This window comes from Corvus hawaiiensis, chromosome 4 (genome assembly GCF_020740725.1).
Source record: "Corvus hawaiiensis isolate bCorHaw1 chromosome 4, bCorHaw1.pri.cur, whole genome shotgun sequence".
Lineage (NCBI taxonomy): Eukaryota > Metazoa > Chordata > Aves > Passeriformes > Corvidae > Corvus > Corvus hawaiiensis.
Window position 1 is genome coordinate 67,294,109 of NC_063216.1, and position 21,749 is coordinate 67,315,857.

The 21,749-nt window shown below is 44.9% G+C and overlaps 1 protein-coding gene across 2 annotated transcripts in view; it reads left to right on the forward strand.

Moving 5' to 3' along the window:
- The first annotated feature begins 531 nt into the window (after positions 1-531).
- Positions 532-21,749, forward strand: part of RELN (reelin) — a 275,922-nt gene continuing 254,704 nt past the window's right edge. For both annotated transcript variants that reach the window (XM_048300517.1, XM_048300518.1), the window contains exon 1: positions 532-760. In XM_048300517.1, the coding sequence (XP_048156474.1) occupies positions 532-760 (229 nt within the window). The remainder of the gene's footprint in view (positions 761-21,749) is intronic.

Below are 21,749 nucleotides of genomic sequence, written 5' to 3' on the forward strand. Positions count from 1 at the left end.
CTGGGACTCGGGAGCAGAGACAGGGGCAGAAGCTGGGGCGTGGACGCAAGGGCAGGGGCAGGGACAGGGACCCGGCAGCAGACAAAGGGCGGGCAGCAGAGCCCGGCTCACAGCCCCCGTGTCCGCGGCGGCAGCACCGCACACCGGCGCGCAGAGCGAGGAGCAGCAGGAGCGGGCGGCGGCGGAGGAGGAGGCGGAGGAGGAGGGGAGGGACCTTCCCCTCCCTCCCACCCCGGCACCGGGGGAAATAAATTATTCCCAGCCCTCGCACTCCCAGCTCCGTGCCCCGCACCCCGGCAGCGGCAGGCGGGAACGGCGCAGCCTTCGTCGGGTGCGGCGTGGCCGCCCCTGCCCTCGCTGCGCTCCGCTCCGCGCCCCGCGCCCGCCTCCCCACGAACTCCCGCGGGCCGCGGCGGGGGGCAGCGCCCGCCCCGTCCCGTCCCGTCCCGCCCCGTCCCGCGCGGAGCGGAGCGGAGCGGCGCGCCGGCCCCGCCGTGCCCTGGATGCCCCAGCGGCGCCGGCGGCAGCAGCATGGAGCGGCGGCGGGGCGTCCTCGGGGGCTGGCCCTGCCTGCTGGCCGCCCTGGGTGCCCTGCTGGCGGCGGGCCGGGCGGCTGCCCCCCGTGCCCGCTTCTCGCCCTTCTTCTTCCTCTGCACCCACCACGGCGAGCTGGAGGGCGACGGCGAGCAGGGCGAGGTGCTCATCGCCCTCCACATCGCGGGTAACCCCGCCGCCTACGTGCCCGGCCAGGAGTACCACGGTAGGTGGTGGCGCCCACCGTGCTCGGCGCTGCTCGTCCCCGGGCGGCCCCGAAGCGTCCCACGGGGAGGAAAGCGGCGGGGGGAAGCGGGCGCCCCGGACGGGAACCCACGCGGTCGTGTGCCGTGCCCCAGCTCAGCCCCCGCGGGGGGCTCGGCGGAGCGCCCCACCGCGCGGCACCGTCCTCACCTGCCCGGGGCGCCGGGACCGCCGCCCGCGCCCCTGTCCCAGCGCCGCCTCGCCTCGGCGCGGCTCCCGCCAGGCGCAGCCGGGAGCAGAGGAAATTCCGAGTCCCTGCTCCTCAACCGGCCCTGGGCTTGATCCAGAGCCTCACAAGTTGCTGGCAGTCTGTCCCTTTCCCACTTCAGCGGCTTTCGGAGCCGGCTCGCACCGAGAGCATCACCCTCTCCTGAGGGGCTGCTGCCATCGGGTCACCGCGGTGTGTCACCGCGAGGACCGGCTCGGCGCGGCTGCCGGCCAGCCTGTTGCTCCCTTGCAGGGGCTACGGACGACAGCCGGGGGTCAGGCACTCATAGGTGGCTTTGGAGATGGAAGGTCGTGCCCAGAATTAATAAATAAACCTGCTTTTTGTAAGCGCCCAGGCGGAGGAGAATGAACAAGAAAGAATAGGCAAAGTTGTTCACAAAGTAGTGTCCCTGCTTGGGGCTGTACTGGGTGAGGGGCACAGCCCAGGGCGGAGTGGGGCCTCGCAGGCAGGTACACCACTGTGGGAACCTGCTTTCGGCTGCAGAGTGCCCCCGGGAAGCAGCACTGTGTGGTTCAACAGCCTCAGCACCATTTCTCTGTATAGAAGACTTCCATGTGTGAAACATTTTTAAATTCATAACGATGGGAGACTGCTTAAGGCCATATTCACTAATCCTTATCTCTTTGTGTCTGTTTGGAGTTTGCAATGCTACGGAATAATTGCTAATTCTGCAGTAAGCAGTTGGAAATCAGAGAAAATGACAATAAATGTCTATTTAAAACACCTTGCTCAAACCCAGATACTGTAGGATAGTCCCTGGCTAAAGATTGAATTAAACTTCTGACTTTCATATGTTCCAGCACAGAATTTAAGTTTCAGGTAAATTATTGAATAGTTGAGTTATGTGAATATTCTAATTGAAATTTTTACTGTAAAGACTTAAACCCCAAACACATCAAATACTCATTTTCACGTAATATGAGGCATCCTGAAGTTTTTGCCTATGTGCAAGCTTTAACTATATAGTTTTACTAAATACATAGGAAACTTTTAATTTTAAAATACTGGTATCCTTTCTAAAAACCCACATATATGAGTTATATGACTTCACCAGATAATTTTTTTCCTTAGAGCCTTAGATCTTACAGCCCATAATACACATTCAGGTTAGCTAAATTGCGTTCAACCTGCTGAGCCACAGAGGGAAAAAAGAAGCTTTCCTGCTGAGGGAAAAAAGAACCTGGGATTTCCATTTTGCACTGTTTTAAAGGCTGGATTTTTGAAATTATATTTCAACCACGTAAATAACAGAATCGCCCCTTTCCTCGCTACTGCCGTGTTTTCCAAGCCTGCAGCCGGTGTTTAAGACCCTTTGCTGGTCTAGGGATAGAGGCTTGTGGCGGGCAGGGCTGTCCGGCTGTCCTGCGGGGTGAGGAGCAGGGGCAGAGGTTGTTTCTCCAGGGATGCTCTTCTGCAGCTTGCCTTTTTAAAGGGTTTTTGAATTTTGAAGCACCAGCTTGCGGAGCAGCGCCCCAGCTGCGCGCCAGACCTTTCAGGTGGCCAAGGGTGGGTTTTCCGTCGCTGTTTTGCGTCTGACCGAGCAAACTGCGGCGTCTTTGAATCTGCCTCTGTGCCTCGTGGGATTTCTCCCTGTCCGCTCTCAGATTTTGCGGAGCCGCTGCTGCCCCGCTCCCCGGCCCTGCGCGTCTCGCCCGAGCCCAGCCCGCTCGGGGAGCAGCTCCTGCGGCATCTCCCCCGGAGCCTCTGCTGACCCCGCTGCCCGGCCAAAATTCGCCCCGCGGTTGCGCGTTCCCGTCTGAAGCAGGCACTGCTGGCGCGGCGCTGCCCCGGCATCACCGCTGCCAGAGGCCAACATCTGCGCGGGGTGCAACCCAACCATTTCGGGGCTTCTTTTAAAGCCACCGTATTCAGCTAGAATAAAGAAATCAGACGCGTTCAAAGGATGAGCACAGAAGGAAGTCCATAAGCCGAACTTGAAAACTAACTTGTTAACTCAGTGCGAGGAGTAGGTACACCTCGGTGTGAGCCAGACTCCTAATTTATATCAAACTTGGAACAGTGATTTCTTTACGAATTCGTGCATTGATTAAAAACCTACCCATGCCAAACCATGGCAAGAAGCACTGTCTATTTGCTATGCACAGTGCAGCAGACATATTCTTGAGCTAAGCACACTTAATCAGTTAGATATTCTGAAATATGTAATTTGAGTATTTTTAAATATAACAATTATCAATGTTAAATATAGCACAAGAAAAAAAAAAAAAACCCAGAGTATACAATCTGAAGAAATAATTTGAAGCAGCATGGAATTTTATATAGTACAGTTTAACGATGCTGAAAACTGCCAGTCTCTACTGGTTGAGCATTTATCATTTAAAAATAAAACTTTAAAGGTGATCTTGCAGGGACACAGAGAAGGATTTTTGACATGCTGCACAGAAGCACAGGACAAAGGCAGATTTACATATGTACAATGAAAATTCACCTGCTCAGAGAGCATGTTAAAATGCTCTGAATCTTTGCAAGTTCCAGTGAGGCCCTGTTTTACTGCCCATTCATTCTACAGGAACAGGTGACAGCAGCATCCAAGAACATCAAACTCAAAGAGGAGGGAATTGGATGAAACCATATGCCAAGGACTGGATGAGGAAAAAAAATCTGATTAAAAAAATCAGCCACCAACTTTCTGCTAATTTGTTTAGACATTTCCTTGGGCACTCAGAGGGGGAGTCAAACCACTGTGCAGCCAGTGGAGCTGTGACAGGGGCTCTTGGACCTTTGCCCAACTGTCCCTCACGCTGCCCAGCACGACGGGAGAGCAACAGCATGTGTTGCAGAAGATACTTGCCTGGGAAGCACAGGAGCTCCTGCAAGTGGCTTCTCTGGCACCCTGAATCTGGCACTTTATTTCCCTGTGCCTCTGAATTTCATAAGTAAAACAAAGGCAATAATATTCCCTACTTTGCATAGTTAAATTAGATACTTTGGGATTTAGCACTTCTCCCCTAATACTTAAAATTACTCCAGATTTGGCCCTGTTCCTGCAAACAGTAAATATTTATTCACTGATTGAATAGGACCAGACCTACACTGCATATAAATATACTCTTTTATATAAGAGGACTGACTTGATACATCAGCAAACAATTTTATTACCTTTGGCAGACATTTATTCCTTGAATTAGCTTATTTCAAATGTAATTAAGTCCTTGAGCTGGCAAAGCACTTAGGGGGTTGCTCAAATGCAAACTGACAAAGTGTGCACTGGTTTAATGTAGGCACCTGCTCAGCTTCCTCTCAGCCAAGGGGGGGCTGCGTGTTCGGGGAGCAGCATCAGGGCTCGCTTGGCTTGCGCGTAGTTTTCCTCATAGATAGGGATGTTCTTCTTTTGGTTTTCTCCTGGGTTTTCCTCTGTAATATGCAGAACAGAATATAATTGCTTAAAAAAAAATCAAGCCAAACCCAGTATAAATTGAAAATTTTTATATAACTCCATTTGGGTTTATTTGCAATCTGTGGTTGATTTTTTAAATCCATGTCAATGCGCCTTCAGTGCTGAGAGCATGTACCATGATTTACTGGCAGATAAGTACATTGGAACTGCATAAAGAAATAAGGATAAACTTGACTGAATATTGAGTCTTTACTGACCTTAATCACAGAAAGCTCAAAATGAACAGTCAGATTTGTAGTGTTTAAAAAATACAAATGGATTATCTTTACACTGTATTTGTTCTTATCCCTTAAGAGTTTTTTTCTGTCACTGCAAACAGTTCCTTTTTCCCAAGGTTTCAAATTTAGATCTTTTAGGAACAACTTTGAACTGTTTTCCCATGATTGATGCTAAAACTCATCATTCTGCCCTTAAAATAGTTTTCTTTAATGAGACTTGAGTTTCTATTTCACTCTCCATTGTTCCTTTTTTTTTCCAGAACGGATTAACCTTCAGTCCCCAAATGTTATCAGTTTCCATCAATGACTGCTACTATTCTTAGATATACTGTATATTGTCCAGAACCATTGCTGTGATAGGTTGTAAAAAACAGTTTTTAACTATTTTAAGTGGTAGTTGTGCACTCTTTCAGGACTGATAAAAAGTTGTTTAAAGTCTGTCTAATTCCACCTTTTTTACTAACCACTGTATTTTAGAAATACAGATTGTGACTTAGTACCTATTTTCATAGGTAACCCATGACAATTACTTACATTTCTGGTGGGCATTTTCGTTGTAAATTCTTATTGTTCAGATCACTGGTAAAAAAAAATGTGCTTGAGTTTGAAGTGAATGAAGGGAAGAAAAAAATAACTGGAATTCAAGTAGTGATGCTGCTTGAGGTATAATCAGAGCTGTAACCCAGTGGCAGAAACTCAGGCATGGATACTTTCTCTACCAGTTGTGCTGAAGTGTAGGAAGTTTTTAGTGAGTCAGTAGAAATAAACAACGAACAGGAAGTGATGTTAGTGCAGTGGTAACAGAAGAGCAGATTTGCATCTCTGTTTTCCATCATCAGCCCAAGAACCAGGTCAGCTTCTTGAGTCTTTTGCAGGCTATTCCCGCAAAACCTTTCATCTCACTCACTTACACACTCCTCTGATCTTTGGAAGAATGGAGATTTCCATCATTTTCTGTTTAAAATTAAAGAAGTGTGGAAAAATTTTTGCTCATGGGAGTCCAGTTAGCTCCAGGGATTATTTTAGAACTCTTCTCTTAAGGGACACTCACATTAAAAACATGAGTCTGGAAATAGGTAGCAATGGTGAGGAAGTTATTAGGAATGGGGAAAACCCTTGATTTTCAAGTCTCTCCTTTCCTCTGAGGTTCCTAGCAATATCTTGCAGCTGCATAAGAGTTTCATAGCACATAAAAATTTCATCTTGGGTCAGCATTTACTAAAAATGCCTTCATCCACCAGAGTCTCCAGAGCGCACCCTGAGTACTGAGGCCTGTTTGAATTTCTCAGATCTGAGCCTTACTTGGTATGTTATTGAGGAAATATGAGTTTTTTAGGTCTTGATGTTGACCAATGCATTGTCTATATTTCTGAAGTTCTTGTCTGGCCTCAAAGTTCGTGTGGTGTGCGTTTGCAAATTTTAAAGAGTTGTGCTTTTAGGATCCCTTGACCAGAAACTGATGAAGGGTGCCAACCTTAAAAGAAAAATATAGGCAGGATCACAACTGACAGCCTCTTGCAAACTGTGTTTCACTAGGGAAGATGTTAAATTTCAATGGTTTTGTCTGTCATCACTAATTCGTGGGCATCATAAGCACCAGCAGATGGCCCAGCCAAAGATGAAGTCAGGCACGAGATTGATGAAAGGAGGTAGAAGGTCCACAAAGGCCTAAATGAGCCTTTCTTGCAAATTTGCAGAAGAGATGTAATCTCTGGTTAAATCCTTTCTCCCCTCATCAGGGGGCTGCTCCCCCCTTCAAAGGAGACTTGATTGCCCCAAATAACAGAAATCAAAGCCAGCATGGCGTGCTGCGTGACCCACATTTGTGAGGTGACATCTGACTGTGGGACAGACACGGCATTGTTGGTACTGCGGATCCGTGTAGGGCAGACTGGGCTGGGCTGGGCTGTGTACATGAAAAAATGATCTCTGCCTCGGTGAGTTCACTGTCCAAGGCCTGGAGCTGGCTGTGGGGGCTGGCATGTGTGCATGAACCTTTCTTCTGGCACATCACCCAGCACTGGAGTCAAGGAATAAAAGAAACCTGTAAATGGTTAAAGGGTGCAAAAATACTGTTTCAGTGGGAATATTGCACATATTTTCTGATTTCTGTGTTCAGAGATGTTTCTAATATGTGTAATTTATCTGTGGAATTCATTGTCAAAATATGTCCATGCAAACTTCTTTTAAGCAGAAATTTCTAACATATTTTTCTTATAATTATTATTTATATATATATTTATATATATATATAAAAGAAGAGATAAACCTTCAAGACCTAAGGTGACCAGTAAATGATTTATAAGTAGGTTACTGTTGCATGGTGGCATGTAGGATGTTTCTCCAATGTTTCCCGCATTGATTATTTCACCAAACCCATGTCAGTTCATTAGGCAGAACAGGGCAAGACTGGTGCCATTTCTCATTTTCCTTATTGTTGCCTTAATCTGGATTTTTGGAGGCCACTGCTCTTGAAATACTGTAACTTTTTATGATAGTGCAATTCTACAGTATTTGCATATTGACTGGCTGAAGTATGATTTTCAATCTGATAATAGCCGTGGTGATGAAGCTGAGATGGATTCAGATGCAATCTTTATTTGCTTTGTGTCTCTCATGCCCTACAGCTGTGGTTTAGATTCGTCATGAGTGTTTGCTGCATGGAGAGGGAAGGAAATGGCACTGTCTTACCTCTGAGAATAACCAACCTTTCGTACCAGACCTTGTTATGAGAATTTCAATAGTCTCTGATGAAAGGTTCAGTCTTTCTAACATGCTTCCTTTCTTTGTCTTAACATTTCCTGCCTTTTCATCAGGCATGAAAGGTGCACAGAGTGCAAATGTGTGTCTGGAATATTTGTGTAATTCCCATCTTTTCCCCCCCCCAGCTGGGACTCACCTCGGGGATAAATATAGGACAAACCCTCTAAGTGCAATCTTTGACATCTGTCAAAGCACACTAGCAGATTGCATGGGGAAAGACCTTCCTAGTTGGTCAAGACAATGCCTTCTTGTTAGGCAGGTGGTCTTCTTCCATTCCTCCTTCCCTTAAGTCAGTCCTGGAAACTGAAAGGCATTTCATGTGTCACACAATTCCTGCTGGGCTCTGCCAATGAACAGTGGCATCATGGAGACAGAGATCTGTCTGGTCCATGCCCACAGGACCTTCTGCAGGTCCCTGCAGTGCTCAGATGCCTCCCACAGCTACACATTTTACTCTTTTCCTCAAGGGAAGAGAAGGGTCAAGGGAGTGGGGTTCTTTGAAGACTTTGTTTTGTTTTAATGTATCTCTCACTAAACATTTGCCTTAAATAAGACCACATTGGAGATGTGTATATCCCGCATGGAGAGGGAGTCCTGGGGCTTGTGGGGGCATTAGGGTTTGTACCTGTTTATTCTACAGTCCAGGACCAGACGTTATGCTGTCCCTCTGCAGCTGGAGAGGTCCTGGCTGGGGCTGGAGAGAGAACCCAGTGGCCAGGCGTGGAGCCACAGGCTTCTTGCCATTGTCTCCTGCAACCATCTGGAGTGGCTGCTGCCTCCGTGGCATCAGTGTTTCCTGGGCAGCTGGGTTCAGCTTAGCTTCAGGCAGAGGCACCTATGGGCTTGTGCTTTGTCTCACCAACCTCAGCATCATCTGCGTCACTCCGGACTCCCTGCAGTGTGATTGTTTGGCTGTTCATCCTTGTCCTGCTGCTGTCAGCATGGCTTTCTCTTTGGGGATGCTGTTTGGTCATGTGGTTTTTGCATGCTGGTAGAGATCTCCACAAGGCTCCTCTCTGTCTACCCCAAAGGGATCCTTGGTCTTCCTGGGAATCAGCATATCCCTGACTGCTATCTTTTAGTGTTTTCTCATGACCTGTTGTAAGCAATGCCTTTTATGTGAACATCTCAGTCTAGAAATCAGGATATGTCCTGGGGAACTGGACATGAGTGGCTTGTGAAAGTTGCTGGGGAGCACGAAGGGAGTTCATACCCTTTCCCAAAGGCGTTTATCCCAAAGTGGAGAGTGCTTGTTACAGTCATCCCTCTTGCCATATTTTTCCATCTGGGGAACAAAACAGAAGTGGCTGTTCCCTGCTCCTCTCTAGAACTTTGGTATTAATATTGGTCGTGAGAGTTTCACAAGCATCTCCTTGGGAAGGGAAATCAATGGCACTTTTTCAGACTGTGTCTATTGAAGTTCAACCTGCAAGAGCCCTGAGTGACAGCAGACAAGAAATCCATTTCCCTTCAGGTGCAAGCTTTACCTTACCCTACCCTAAGTCTCACATCCCACCCCCACCACCTTCTTTCAGACTTCTACATTGACCTTCCTAAAATTTTGTGTGCTGCAGGTTTCTCTCTGCCCTGTGCAAGTGCTTCAGTGCATGCCCAAGTTCTGTCCTTGTTTCCCATGTCCTGGGGAGACAAACATCCCAGTGTGCATCCAGCCCTGCAGTGGGACCACTGCTCCCCACAGACCTTCTCTGAGGGGATGCCTTGCTCCACTGCTAGGAGGGACATTGTGTGCCTGCCTGGGGACAGCCTGTCCCCAGCTCCTTGCTAAAGGGCTGAGTGCCAGCAGGGGAGAATCAGATGGATGGTGGTCCTTCATGCCTTCACCCCATCACCTCCTCCCCTCTTCTCTGCCTGCTCAGGGGAGGAAGCAGCTCCAAGGGTCAGTGCAGAGTATTTGACTGAGATGCCCAGAGTAAAATTTGATTCAGTTTTGCTAGAGGTGAAGCGTTATTAATAAGCCCAGCCTTTGGGTGTAGGGGTTCACTGGGTGTTGGAAATATTTGTGAAGCCATGTGTAAAACTATCACTGTGTCTCTCCTGAAGCAGAAGCCTTGGGGCATGCGGCCATGCAGGGTGGTTGCTGGATTCTCTCTTTGCTTTTGCAAGATCCAGCAGAGGGGAAACTGGAGTGCCCTTGGTCTTCTTCAGCAGGGTGAGCAGATTAATCCTCAGAGATGGGGCTGAAGGTCTCCGTGTGTTTCCCAGAATGGCTTCTACTCACAAGTATGCATATGTGACTGCTTGTTTCCCACAGGAGACATGGCCATGCTCATTGGGCTGAGGAAACTGAGCTATAAACCTGAGATGAAATGCCAGGAGCTCTTGCAGCACACTTAGCAAAATTTTGATTGCCTCGATTTAGACAGTTACTTATTCTTCCTCATGTCTGCTTGAAGGGTAGTTTTGTAAATAAACAGGTATGACCCGAGAGGGATGAGACAAGAAAAGGGGCTGCCTGCCAGCCCCAGCTCCAGCTGTGTCTGTGTCTCCTACTGTCCATTCCTTGCTGCCATCGAGGGCTGGATGCTGGCACCTATCCCATGTCCCTTTCCAGAGCCTGGCTGCAATGTGGCTGTACACTGAGGGGTCCAGCTGGTGAAAAGCACACAGAATAAGGGGCCTCACTGTTTCCTTCTTTCCATCTCTCCAGTGTAATTTTCAAGAGTGCAGTTAGATAATCAAAAGTCGACAAAGAAAAAAACTCTGTACAGGGAAATCCGTCAAACAAGCTCAATTTCATGCACAGGCATGCATCCAGAAGCAAATGCTGTTTCCCCTCCTCATCTTGCTGCATCCCATCTGCAGGCAGTTCCTGCCCCATCTTGGATTTGGAGGGATTTTCATATTGGTTGTCCACAAGTGGCAAATGTAGGTTGCTCCTTGGGAATGTATGGGGGAACAGTGAAAGTTGTCTGTCTGTCCATGTGCACATGATAGTGAAGAGGAGGGAAGGGAATGGGAAAAGAGAAAGCACAGAACACTCATTGCCCAGAAGAGTTGAAGAAATCTGGGAATGTTTTTCTCTCTGTGGCTGAGAGGTAGTTTGTGGTCACATCATTCAACAAATCTGGTAGAATATTGATAAATGAGATAGCGAGGATGCAGAAAATCAGCTTTCCTGGGCAGGAGGCTTGTGTTCTTGCCAAGAAACACTTAATGGAAGAGCTGTCTTCCCATGTGGATCCTGCATGGGGGAGCTCTTCCTGTGCTAGAAATGAAAGCAATGGGTAGGTGATCAGCCTTTTTAACATCTGAAAACAGCAGCGTGACCCTCTGTGGCCTCTCTTCATGTCAGGCCCTGAGAAGTCGTTCATCACATCACGGGGCTTGGCAAGGTCCCTGCCATTTGCCTTCCACTGTTCCCACTGCTCTCCAGGACAATACAATGCATAGGAAAGAACAAGAACTATAGATAATATTTATCTTTCTGGCTAAACAAGCTGTGGTTTCCAGCCCACAATAACCTTCCAGTGTTCCTATCTCACAGAGGAAATGCATTGCTAGAAAAAAAACAACACTCCTTCCAGAATTAGACACATTCATCTGGACGAGATGGTCCCTTCCAAACAAAACTGGATGAAATTATTATTATAGCAAGAACTGCAGAGAGAAACAAAACAGCCAAACTGGCCAAGGCAAAGACCCTGGTTTAACAAACTGTTTGCCAGCCTTGCAGTGCAGCAGTTTGTGGGTATGCCAGGTGTCAAAATCAAAGAATCAGTACTTAAAAGTGGTTAAAAAAAAATAGTTCCCAGCATGTTTGGAAAAAATCTCTGGCTGAAGTTCAGTGTTAAACATTTTTGTACAGCAACTCTTCTGACTCTGGCCCAAAACAAGTGTAGTCTTCAGAACTTCATTCAGATTAGTACAAAGATCCAAAACCTCTGGCAAATATTTTTATGCTTTCCAGTTATTATAATTCATTTGCTGATGGCTGATACCCTGTCAGACAGTTTTTCAAGTTGATGGTATTCTTGCATGAGGAATCCTAAGCACAAACGTGGGGTGGGTGGAGAACAGATTGGGACCAGCACTGAGGAGAAGGACTTGGGGGTGCTGGTGGGTGAGAAGCTGGATGTGAGCTGGCCATGTGTGTTCACAGCCCAGAAAGCCAAACACACCCTGGGCTGCATCCAAAGCAGCGTGGTCAGCAGGATGAGGGAGGGGATTCTGCCCCTCTTCTCCACTCTCACAAGACCCCACCTGGAGTTCTGTATCGAGATCTGGGGTTCACAACAAAAGAAGGACTTGAACCTGTTGCAGTGAGTCCAGAGAAGGCCCATGGAGGTGATCAGAGGGTTGGAGCACCTCTCCTATGAAGACAGGCAGAGAGTATTGTGGCTGTTCAGCCCAGAGAAGAGAAGGCTTGGGGGAGACCTTAGAGCAGCTCTCCGGTGTCCAAAGTTGGCCAACAAGAGATGTGGAGAGGGATTTTTACAAGGGCATGTAGTGACAGGACAAGGGGGAATGGCTTCAAACTGAAAGAGGGCAGGTTTAGATTAGATATTAAGAAGTAATTCTATGCTGTGAGGGTGGTGAAACACTGGAACAGGTTGTCCAAGGAAGACGTGAATGTCCAGTCCCTGGAAGCCGTCAGTGCCAGGCTGGATGGGGCTTTGAGCAATCTGGTCTAGTGGAAGGTGTCCCTACCTATGGCAGGGGGATTGGAACAAGATTATATGTGAGGTCCCTTCCAAACAAAACTATTCTATGATTCTCTGAATTTATTTAGCTGGAATTTCCATGTTTGTAGTGAATTAATTTGAAATCTGGTTTTGTCAAAGACAAAATCTGATAATGTATTTGGTAAAAGTTTTAATGGAAAATGGGGAGAAGGGAAGTATTTGAAATATATTACCATTATTTTCAAAACATAGTTCTTATTTTAGTTTTGGAAAAATATATTGATTGTGAAACTGACTGTGAAAAAAAAAAGTTACATGCATAATCAGAAAATGGAATGAGACTTTTCTGCTTGAACAAAAGTCTTTGTCTAATTTTTTTGGTTCATTGAAGATTTTCATATTGACCTAACTGATATTTTAATTTATTTTTTTGTGCCAGATCCTGCAGTACTTCTTTTATGTTAGCCCAAGCTGATCTCTTTTTCTTTCTTTTTCTTTTCATTTTGGTTACTGAACCAAAAATTGAACAGTTCTACTTCTGACAAGTTGACCATTTAATTTCCGGCCACTGCACAGATCTGATTCAGACCACTCTCCTCGTGTTTGTTCCCAAAATAAATTGCAGAATCATAATTCACTCCTTAAGGCAAGGAAGGGCAGCTGGTAGCAACACTAACATTTCCAAGGTAACAAACTCACATTTTCTATAAGGATACCTGTGGCTGCTGTATGGCTACTAATGTGTAAATCAACCACATTTTCCTTTACATCTAGTCATTTTTCAGTTTTCTTTTTCAGCAGAAATCTTTTCCCTGTTGCAGTGTTCAGTAAAAAAGGCTTAGAGGAGATCTCTCACCTGCCTCCTTCTGCATGTCTTACAGTTAAAGGGTACTTCTGCTTCTGATCTGGAAAACCTGTTGCAGTGCATCTACAGAATTGTGGTTCATTGAACTAGACAAAGAGGCCTTCATGTCTTCAAAATTATCTCTTTTTTTTTCATGGAATAATATTTACAGGGCTGTCCACCTCAAACAGAAATTAACTGCTGAGAGCAGGCATAGAAATTGCATTTGAGAGACGTGGGTTTATTTCCTTCAGGGAAGTGATCCCTGTGTTCTTTATTGCCCTGCTTTTCCTTCAACAAGTAGTTAATGCAGTTACAGAGTATAAAGGAATTTCAGCAGAATTGTGATGTTTGCAGAATGTGCCTCAACCAGAGGAGATGAAAAGGTGTGGGTTTGGCTGGAGCTGGCAGCACTGGTCCCTTCCCAGCCTCAGGAAGCCTGGATTATTCTGTGGACCTTTTCACTCAAAGACATGTAAGTTTTGTTTCATCAAGTGGTAGCAGATGTTAGGGAGCCTTTATGCTACTCATCACTGACAGAATGCCAATGCAATGGCATCTGGCTGTTTTCTTAGTACAAATGGTGTTTTTAAACTCTAAACTGTCTTTGAGCAGTGGTAGTGGTGCATTACACGCTGACTATTCTTCTTCTGGGACCTTGCCCAAAACCCCAATGAACAACTCCCCCCTCAAGTGCCTTTTGCCCAATTAGTGAGATTACAGTAGAGAGAAAATTCTCCTTCTAATTGTAATATTTTCCATTTGAGAAAACACATTGTAAAATTAGTTACATTGCAATATTTCCTTCGATTGCATTTCACTAACTGCTAAGAAACACTAGTGAGTGACTTGCACTGTAACTAGCAACCTTTCATTCCAGATTTACAAAGCCTGTCCTTTTTGCAGTTACCAAGTATTTTCTACATGCAAACAGTCAGAAACAGGGAATCGTTTTGTTCTAATTGATATTTTTTCTCTAGAGCATGTAGATTTTTCATGAGGTGCAAAACTCATACAGATGCTAATAAGCATAATCTCAAATCTTCAGAACAGTCAAATTATTGACAAACAGAAATTGCATCTTCTGCCTTGGAGCATTCCGGCTTTTAGCACGTCGGGGAGGAGGAGGACTGTCACCAGCATGGAAGAGGATCAGTGCCAGCAAAGCCCACAGCTCCTTGATGCATCACATAATACGAGTGATGAGGCAAGAGTTTTGGACAGCAGGACAAGATTTAACCCTGCTCTCTTCTTGAAAATTTTCCTAATTTAGTCATCGAGCAGAACATCTGGATGGCAGTTTACATCCCTCTTTGGGCAGTGCTGTGTTGGGGCAAGGCTGAATGTGGCATCCAGGTGCAGGCTGGTGAGGCAGAAGAGATGACCACCGTGAGGGAGCAGTCAGATTTTTCCCCCTCTTCTCTTCTTCTTCAGAATGCTGGGCTCGTTGCTCAGAGATTTAGCATCCACAGCTTCCATGTAGTGACTTCCCCCCACATTGCTGGGCAGATGTATTGGTGGGAAAAACACGCCCTGGTCAAATGATCTGGAAGAGGTTCCAGCTGCCAGTTCAGTTCTCATCCCTTCTGCTGAATTTAACTTGTGTTTGGTATGGTTAGCATGCACAGTGGTTGTAATTCGTTTGAATTAGAGGGGAATCATCCTCTTTGTGCTGTTTTTACATCAAGAACACTCTGCTCTGTTATAAAGAGAGATTGATGCCTTTGTAAATATCTAGGCCAGAATTTGATGGCCCTGTTAATTTTGGGTTTTACTTATGAGTATCTTGTATAGATATTTACCCTTAAGAAAAATTTGGAATGAATGATAATAACACATTGCTTTCTCTCCATTATTTTTGATTGATTTGGAAGTGTTTAGGTGTAATTAAAGGATAATAATACATTTATTTTGATTACACACTTAAGAGCATGTTCCATGATATCCTTTGTTAAATACCTGTCTGTTCTACTGTTTCTTGAGCTTTTCTGTTGCAGGCAATCAGATCACTGCTAGGATGAATTGTTACATGTTGGGAGGCTAAACATTTAATGTGCTCTTTAGAATCAGAAGAGGTGCCACAAGGAAATATATGTGGGAGACCTTAATATGTATTTCGGGGATCTGGGTCTGTAGCAGCTATTTATTATGTTTAATGTATGCCTCATGGCAGGCCTGATGCAATGCCTGTCATGTGCCAAAAGCTAGCTCTACTGTATGGTGTCTTATAAATCCCCCTGTAATACTCCCAGAAAGACCATGTTTCAGTGGCTTAGATCTGGTTCAGGTTTTGTATTGGTGGGGGCACTTTTTATGTGGTACAAAGCTGGTATTATACTGGGTAAGAGTTAGGAATTCCTAGGAAATCTCCCTGTTCTACTTAAAGGAAAAAAAGTTTGGGATATGTTTAAATATAAACTTCCTTAAAGGAAGCCTAAGGGCTCAGGCTCATTTTTACTTTCCAAGAACTAAAAACTGGAAGGATGCAGAGGTAGTTGAAGTTTTTGTGACCTATTCACTGTAGGAATATCTTCTGTTGAATTTGTAGCCTGAAAAATCCTGTGTTACTTAAAAAGCTACAAACTGGAGCATTTCCCTGTGAGGAATGGAAGAAGAAAGAAATGTTTCTCAAACTTAAATCAGGATTTTTACATGTTAACTATAAATATATTGCAACTGAATGCTTTTAAATAAAATAAAGCTGCTTTCTGTCTCTGCAGTAATGAATTGGGCAAAGGGATTTATCCAGGGTATTTCAGTCAGATGAATGGAGAGATATGTCCATCACCACTAACGTGACGGTTATTCCTTCTAAATATAAACTTAATATAAATATATTAAAGGCTTGATTATACCGTTAAGAAGATTAGTACATTTAAACAGAAAATAAAGGCTTATGTGCCCTAAATGTGAAACTAAAAGGAGAGGGTTTCATATGTGGCACTATCACAACATTCAGTACTTTTGAACAAGGTGTTTTCCCCATGGAAATACCTGTAACGGATAATCACTGCACGCTACCTCTGGGAATTGGTGGGATGCCTTAAGTCTAATCTCTTTCAAAACAGTAATTTGAATATATGCAGGTATTAATCTTGGCCTCTTGGGGGTTGTTTGTTGGAGTAAGCATAATAGGTTGCATGTGATCATGTCCACAATGGCAGTTTTCTGTCTCTTTTCTGTAAATGTTTGGGATAACTCTTTATTGCAGAAACTGTGGCAAATTATAAAAAATATGTGTCAGAAGGGAAAAAGGATTGATGATGCCTCTGTGATATTTCTCTGAATCAGATCTATGAATTAAAAATATTTAGCACCTATTAAAGATTTCAGTGTCTTTTAATATTGTACTTGACTTACAATGTCTCTAAGAACATTGTATCTGAATTTTCTGATGGTATTGAATTTATGACATTGAATTTAAGACTTTTGTGGTCATGTCATGAAGCTTGTTAGGTAGTGTTTAACATGTCCCCTTTTAAATCTTTTTTTTAATTCTTCTTCTTTATAACCTAGTAGTTCTTCTCAGTGAAAGATTTATAGTGAGGATGGGGGAAGACTTGCAGTTATCTCCTGATAGATAGCACTCCTTGATTTCCTTTTATGCATCTCTCAAATTAGATATTCTACACCTTAATCACAACATCATCTTCCTTACTTTATCTTTTCAGAGTAAAAGCACTGCAATTATAAATTAACGTAGAAATATCATCAGATCTTCTGCCTCAGGGCTTGTCTTTGTTTTTGACTCAAGCATTACTCCATGGTCAAGTCCTGTCCAGAGAAAAAAGCTGCTTAATTGAATCCAGAGGGGGCTGCAGTTTGAATGGGCTGCTCTGTCTGGAGGCAGAGCTGGAGCTGGTGTTAACCACAGCCCTGTTTCCCTGGGGACTGGACATGGGTGACTCTGCCTGTGGCTGTACCAGGGCTGCCAGGAAATGTGCAGGCACCCAAAGTGTTGTGTGGGTCAAAGTTAAATTCTTGCACTTCAGAGGGAAGATCATGGAGTTATGGACTGCTAGGTATGTCGACTTCTAGGTCTGTGGCTTTTCCACCTGCTGGTTGCTCAGGACCGCATGCAGTGCCAGGCCCCCGAGCCCCTCTGGCTGCTGGCAGCACATCCACCTGTCTGGCACTGGCAGTGCTTGCACTGGAAGGGGATGTCAGGTCTGGCTTGGGCTGAGATCCTTTGAATTTTCTGCCCTACTTCCCCATCAGCTGGCTGGTGCCAAGGGGAAGGGCTGCCTGACCATCCTGTCCCTTGAGACAAGCTGGGGATAAAACTTTGCCTGTCCCTCTTTTGAGGCTGGAAGCTGAGTATAGAACCTGGCCCTTCCTGGAGCTGTAAATGCTTTTTGTACTGCCCATTGGAACTCTTCAAACCCATATTCTCTAAAATTCTAAAAACTCCCAAACATTGATAGCTTTTACATCCCTGCAAGAGCTGCCATCCTTTAAACACCTACACATCCCTTTACTCCCAGTGGTTATTATTGCATAGTAATGTCCCAAGTATTAAAATGTCCCTGTATTTTTTGCCTCTGTGGTTTTGGTGCTGTTATCATTGGCATAACAAGATGCTGCAGACCAATATGCTAAATAAATATTCTTCACACTGGTGTGGTGTGGTTGCCTTTTCTGCATGCTTATGCTTGCAAATAAATGTATTTGTCCCTGAAGAAAATTTATGGGCTCTTTCTAGGGCACTGTCAGTACGCTGTCTGTCCTCCTCCCTTTGGAATGTGTTGGTTGACGTTGGTTAATCAAACGTAACAGGGATACAGGTCTCAAAGATGTGAAAGACCTGAAAGCTTGATGGAAACTGGTAGCCAGCAGAGTAAAAGGACCCAGGGTCATGCCATCACTAAAACTGAAGGCAGTCAGGTGAGCTCAGCTATTTATTAGCCCTAGGAGAACACAGACAGAGAGGGAGACCCTGCACATGCCACAGCACGGAAACTCTTTAGCAAGACTCTGCTGTACCCGACAGACACTGGGGAATGCAGCAATGAGGGACTGATCCCCACTGAGAACAGTTTTCAGTTCACTGATGAAAATAAAAGCCACTCTCCTGCCACAGGGTGCTGGGCACCAGGGCATGGCTGTCCTGGGGCTCGGTTCATGGTCAGGATGGCCTGGGGAATGTGTGGCCCTGTCCTGGGTGAGCAGAGGTTGGCAGTGATGGGGAGAGAGGCCCCTCCACTGGGGTGGCCATGGATGAGGGGCAGTTGGGGTCCCCAGGGGAACAGGGGTCCCCCAGCACCGCCAGCCTTTGCTCCCACCCTTGCACCAAAGCCCTTAGGAGCGGCAGGGGGGTTTGGGTTTCTAGTCATATCTAGAAGATAATTTTTGTCCTGGATGCATAACCAATTCTTCTGGTGACCATCAGAGGTCAGTGGCTTTTAAGCCAAAGGTTGATCTAGCCCCTGAAGATTTTCTTCATCTCCTGAATAAAGAGGAGCTGTCTGTAAAGGGCAACTGCAAAGAAGGAGCATAGTGATCCCTGTAGGAATAAATTCTCAGAAGAAGCAGGATGAAGGCAATAATAGAAAGCCTTTGAAGACCTGTAGGGCTGAACTGCAGTAGTGTGAGCAGGGTGGAAGGTGGCTGAGGGCATTTGTTTGTCCCCTTGCCTGAAGCTAGCCTTGGGGCAAAGCCCTTCCCAGGCACCAGCCCTGGCAGAGACCAGTTCAGGGCCAGGTACAATGAGACATGGGCGATTCTCAGCCATAAATAGGCTTCTTTGTTACCTTCAATGAGATTTTTATTGTTATTAGGAAAACTCTTCCCATGAGATCTTAACTTTCGTGTTGTGCTCTATCCAAGTGTGTTTAAATATTAGATGATTTATTTCTATATTTTCACTTGTCCTCCATGGGAATGAGAAGGATTTTAATGTAGTACAGAAAACCCTTTGAGATCTTTGAATTAGAAGAGCTCTAATAGAATAGAGTCTTTTTTTTAAAGCATAAAATGATGTGTTTGGGACTATAATTGATGATATCCTCATGAATCCCTCGAGTTAAATAAAGTGAATCAGGTAAACAAAGTACTTTGTCTTGCTCAAATGCATTGTTGCAAAACCAAGAATAAAACACATCTGTAACATAATTAATTTGAATTTGTTTTACCAAAAAGAAACACTTTTACTGAAATGGCGATATTTTAATTTTGTGCATCATCATGGGATCACTTTAAATTAAATTAAATTAAACTAAACTAAATTAAATTAAATTTCTGTATGAAATTTGCATTTGGGTCATGTTCTGTGGAAATGAGATCATTATTCCATTGGGTGAAATGTTACCAAAATGGTTCTGGTGAGGTGAGAATTTGGCCTTGAATTAATTCTAATGCAATTGTAACAGAATATTTTTAGGTAAAAGCAGTGATGCCAGAGAAACATGCCAACTTAGGTAATATTTAATACTTGAAGTCCAATGCTGATCAAGACACCAGTTTCCAATTTCCCTTCCTGCAATCTGCCTGCCCTCTGCCAAGCACTGGTGTGTGATTAATTGACTGACATGAAGTCTGTTATTTACATTGCAGATATATTGTAAGTAGACTCCAGGTGAAGCTCACAGCATGTTGCATATTTACCGCCATATGTTCAGGAGGTTATGAACAGAAAAAAGTAAGTCTAAAGCCAGAGGAGGTATTAGAGGACACAATAGAAAAGCTAATTATAAAAGCCTTCAAAAGCAGTCCCTGCTTCACTGTTTGATGTCCCAATATGTAATTACGGAGAGCTAGAAAATAAGGGAAGATAATAAAAGGAAGATAATAAAGGGAAGATATAACAACCAGGGCATGCTATGTTGTGAGAGAAGAGGAAAACAGAGCTCCCAATGCATTTCTCCTTTAGCTGTTGGAAATGAGGGAGGACTGTGAAAGGAAGGTGGAGGGGGCAGGTGTCCTGGATGGTATAGACAGGGGAGGTGTGAGCTCAGGGGGAATGGGCAAACTTTGTCAGTGCTGTTTTTTGGGTGTAAACCGGTGTTTCACCCTCCTGAGGGGGCTTTGTACCAGGTGGGATGGCCAGAAAGGGAGTGCTGGAGCCGGCAGCTGTATCAGCCCTATTGGCAAACAGTAATTTATTCTCTTTAAGCAAGGACAGCATGGGAGGAAATCACCCCCCAGGGTGCCACCCTTGTTTTAAAGCCCATTATGGGCTGCCTGTGCAAGTAGAAAATCTTGCTCTGCATCTTTTACTGTATCCCATACTAATGTATATATTTTCCTTGCGTTATATCACTTCTGAGTTAGGCTTCCACTATGAGGGTCACAGCATGTCTCCTATTGTTTCATAGAGTAGCTAGTAAGGGTAGTATAGTGAGGGTTATAAATTTGGATGAAATAGAAGAAAAATATGTGTCTGAATCCTAGCTTTAAATATACATGTATAGTAGTAGATCAGTATTTCTTAGAAAAACAAAGGTGCTGCCCTGCATTTCTATCAGCTACACATGTAGTGGGGAGCTGGGGGTCAGGATGCTCTCAGGCACATGAAGCAGCTTCTGGCTGGCTGACGCAGGAAGGTGCAGGCAACGTGGGGGGCTGGAAATGACAGCTCTAATTTTGCTCCAGGGCTTGAGGGAGAATGTCTTCACTCGCCTCAAAGGGCCTTCCACAGCACACAGCTCAATTATTTGGATGGTAAGCTGATTAGAGGATTTGAAGCCAATCATCCAAAAATGGTTGATGCCAGACTCCAACTGACACATCAACTTACTCTCAATGAGGGCAGAGATGAGACACATTTCAAATTACGATTTTGTAGAAGTGTTTCAAACACCTTCAGAAGGTGTGTCATAAGCAGGGTGAGCAGGCAGCAAGTGGCTCTTTATCATTCCTTTGTGTCCATTCTGGTTGGTGCTGGAGGTCTGTGTGATGCCAAGGGGTGCTCACGTGCTGTGCCTGCTCCCTCTCCATCCTGGCACCTGGCTGGGCTCCAGGGCACAAGGCTCCCTCTCCATCCTGGCACATGGCTGGGCTCCAGGGCACAGGGCTCCCTCTCCATCCTGGCAGGCAGCTGGGCTCCAGGGCACAGGGCTCCCTCTCCATCCTGGCACCTGGCTGGGCTCCAGGGGCACAGGGCTCTACAGGCTGCCTCTTCCTGAAAGGCAAGAAACATGTTTGCTTAGGAAGAGAAAATAGGAAAAGAGAACTGTGTTGGCTCAATGAGAGGGCAAGTTGGAAAAGGTGCCAAGAAGATTGGATGCTTAAAGTATCTTCTTGTCTACTCCTTGCTCTCCTTTAAAGAACTCCCAAAATTTCCTAAGTAAAAATTTCCAAATTCGCTCTTCTTTGAAAAATTTCAGTTTCTTAGCAGATTTGCAACCTGACTTTGTGACAATGATTTACACAAGTAAGCCTGCAGATTTGATGGGAGCAGTAAGGTTTACATGTGAATGGAAATCCTGAGAACATGAACCATAAAAGTTGCAGATTTTTTAAAGTAATATTTTGCTGTGAATCATTATCAGACGATTACATCTATATTTGTCCATAGTCTGTGGACAACTTAATGTTTAAGATATATTTCCTTACTTTTATAATTACATTCTGAATGGCAAATTTGCATTGATAAATTCTTGCTCTAAATGTATCCCTATTGCTAAAATTAATACACACATTATTATATTTGTTGCACATCACATTTTAAAAAGCATTTTCCAGTTGTTAAAAAAAAATGAGTTAGAGAAAACACATAAAATGTCAAAGGTGACAAAGAGACGAGCCCAGCCATGGAGGTGATTGGCTGGGGACAGAGAGCTCCTTTGCTCAGTACTTGCATAGTGCTGAGCACTTATGTCTGTAGTTATCCTTTCCT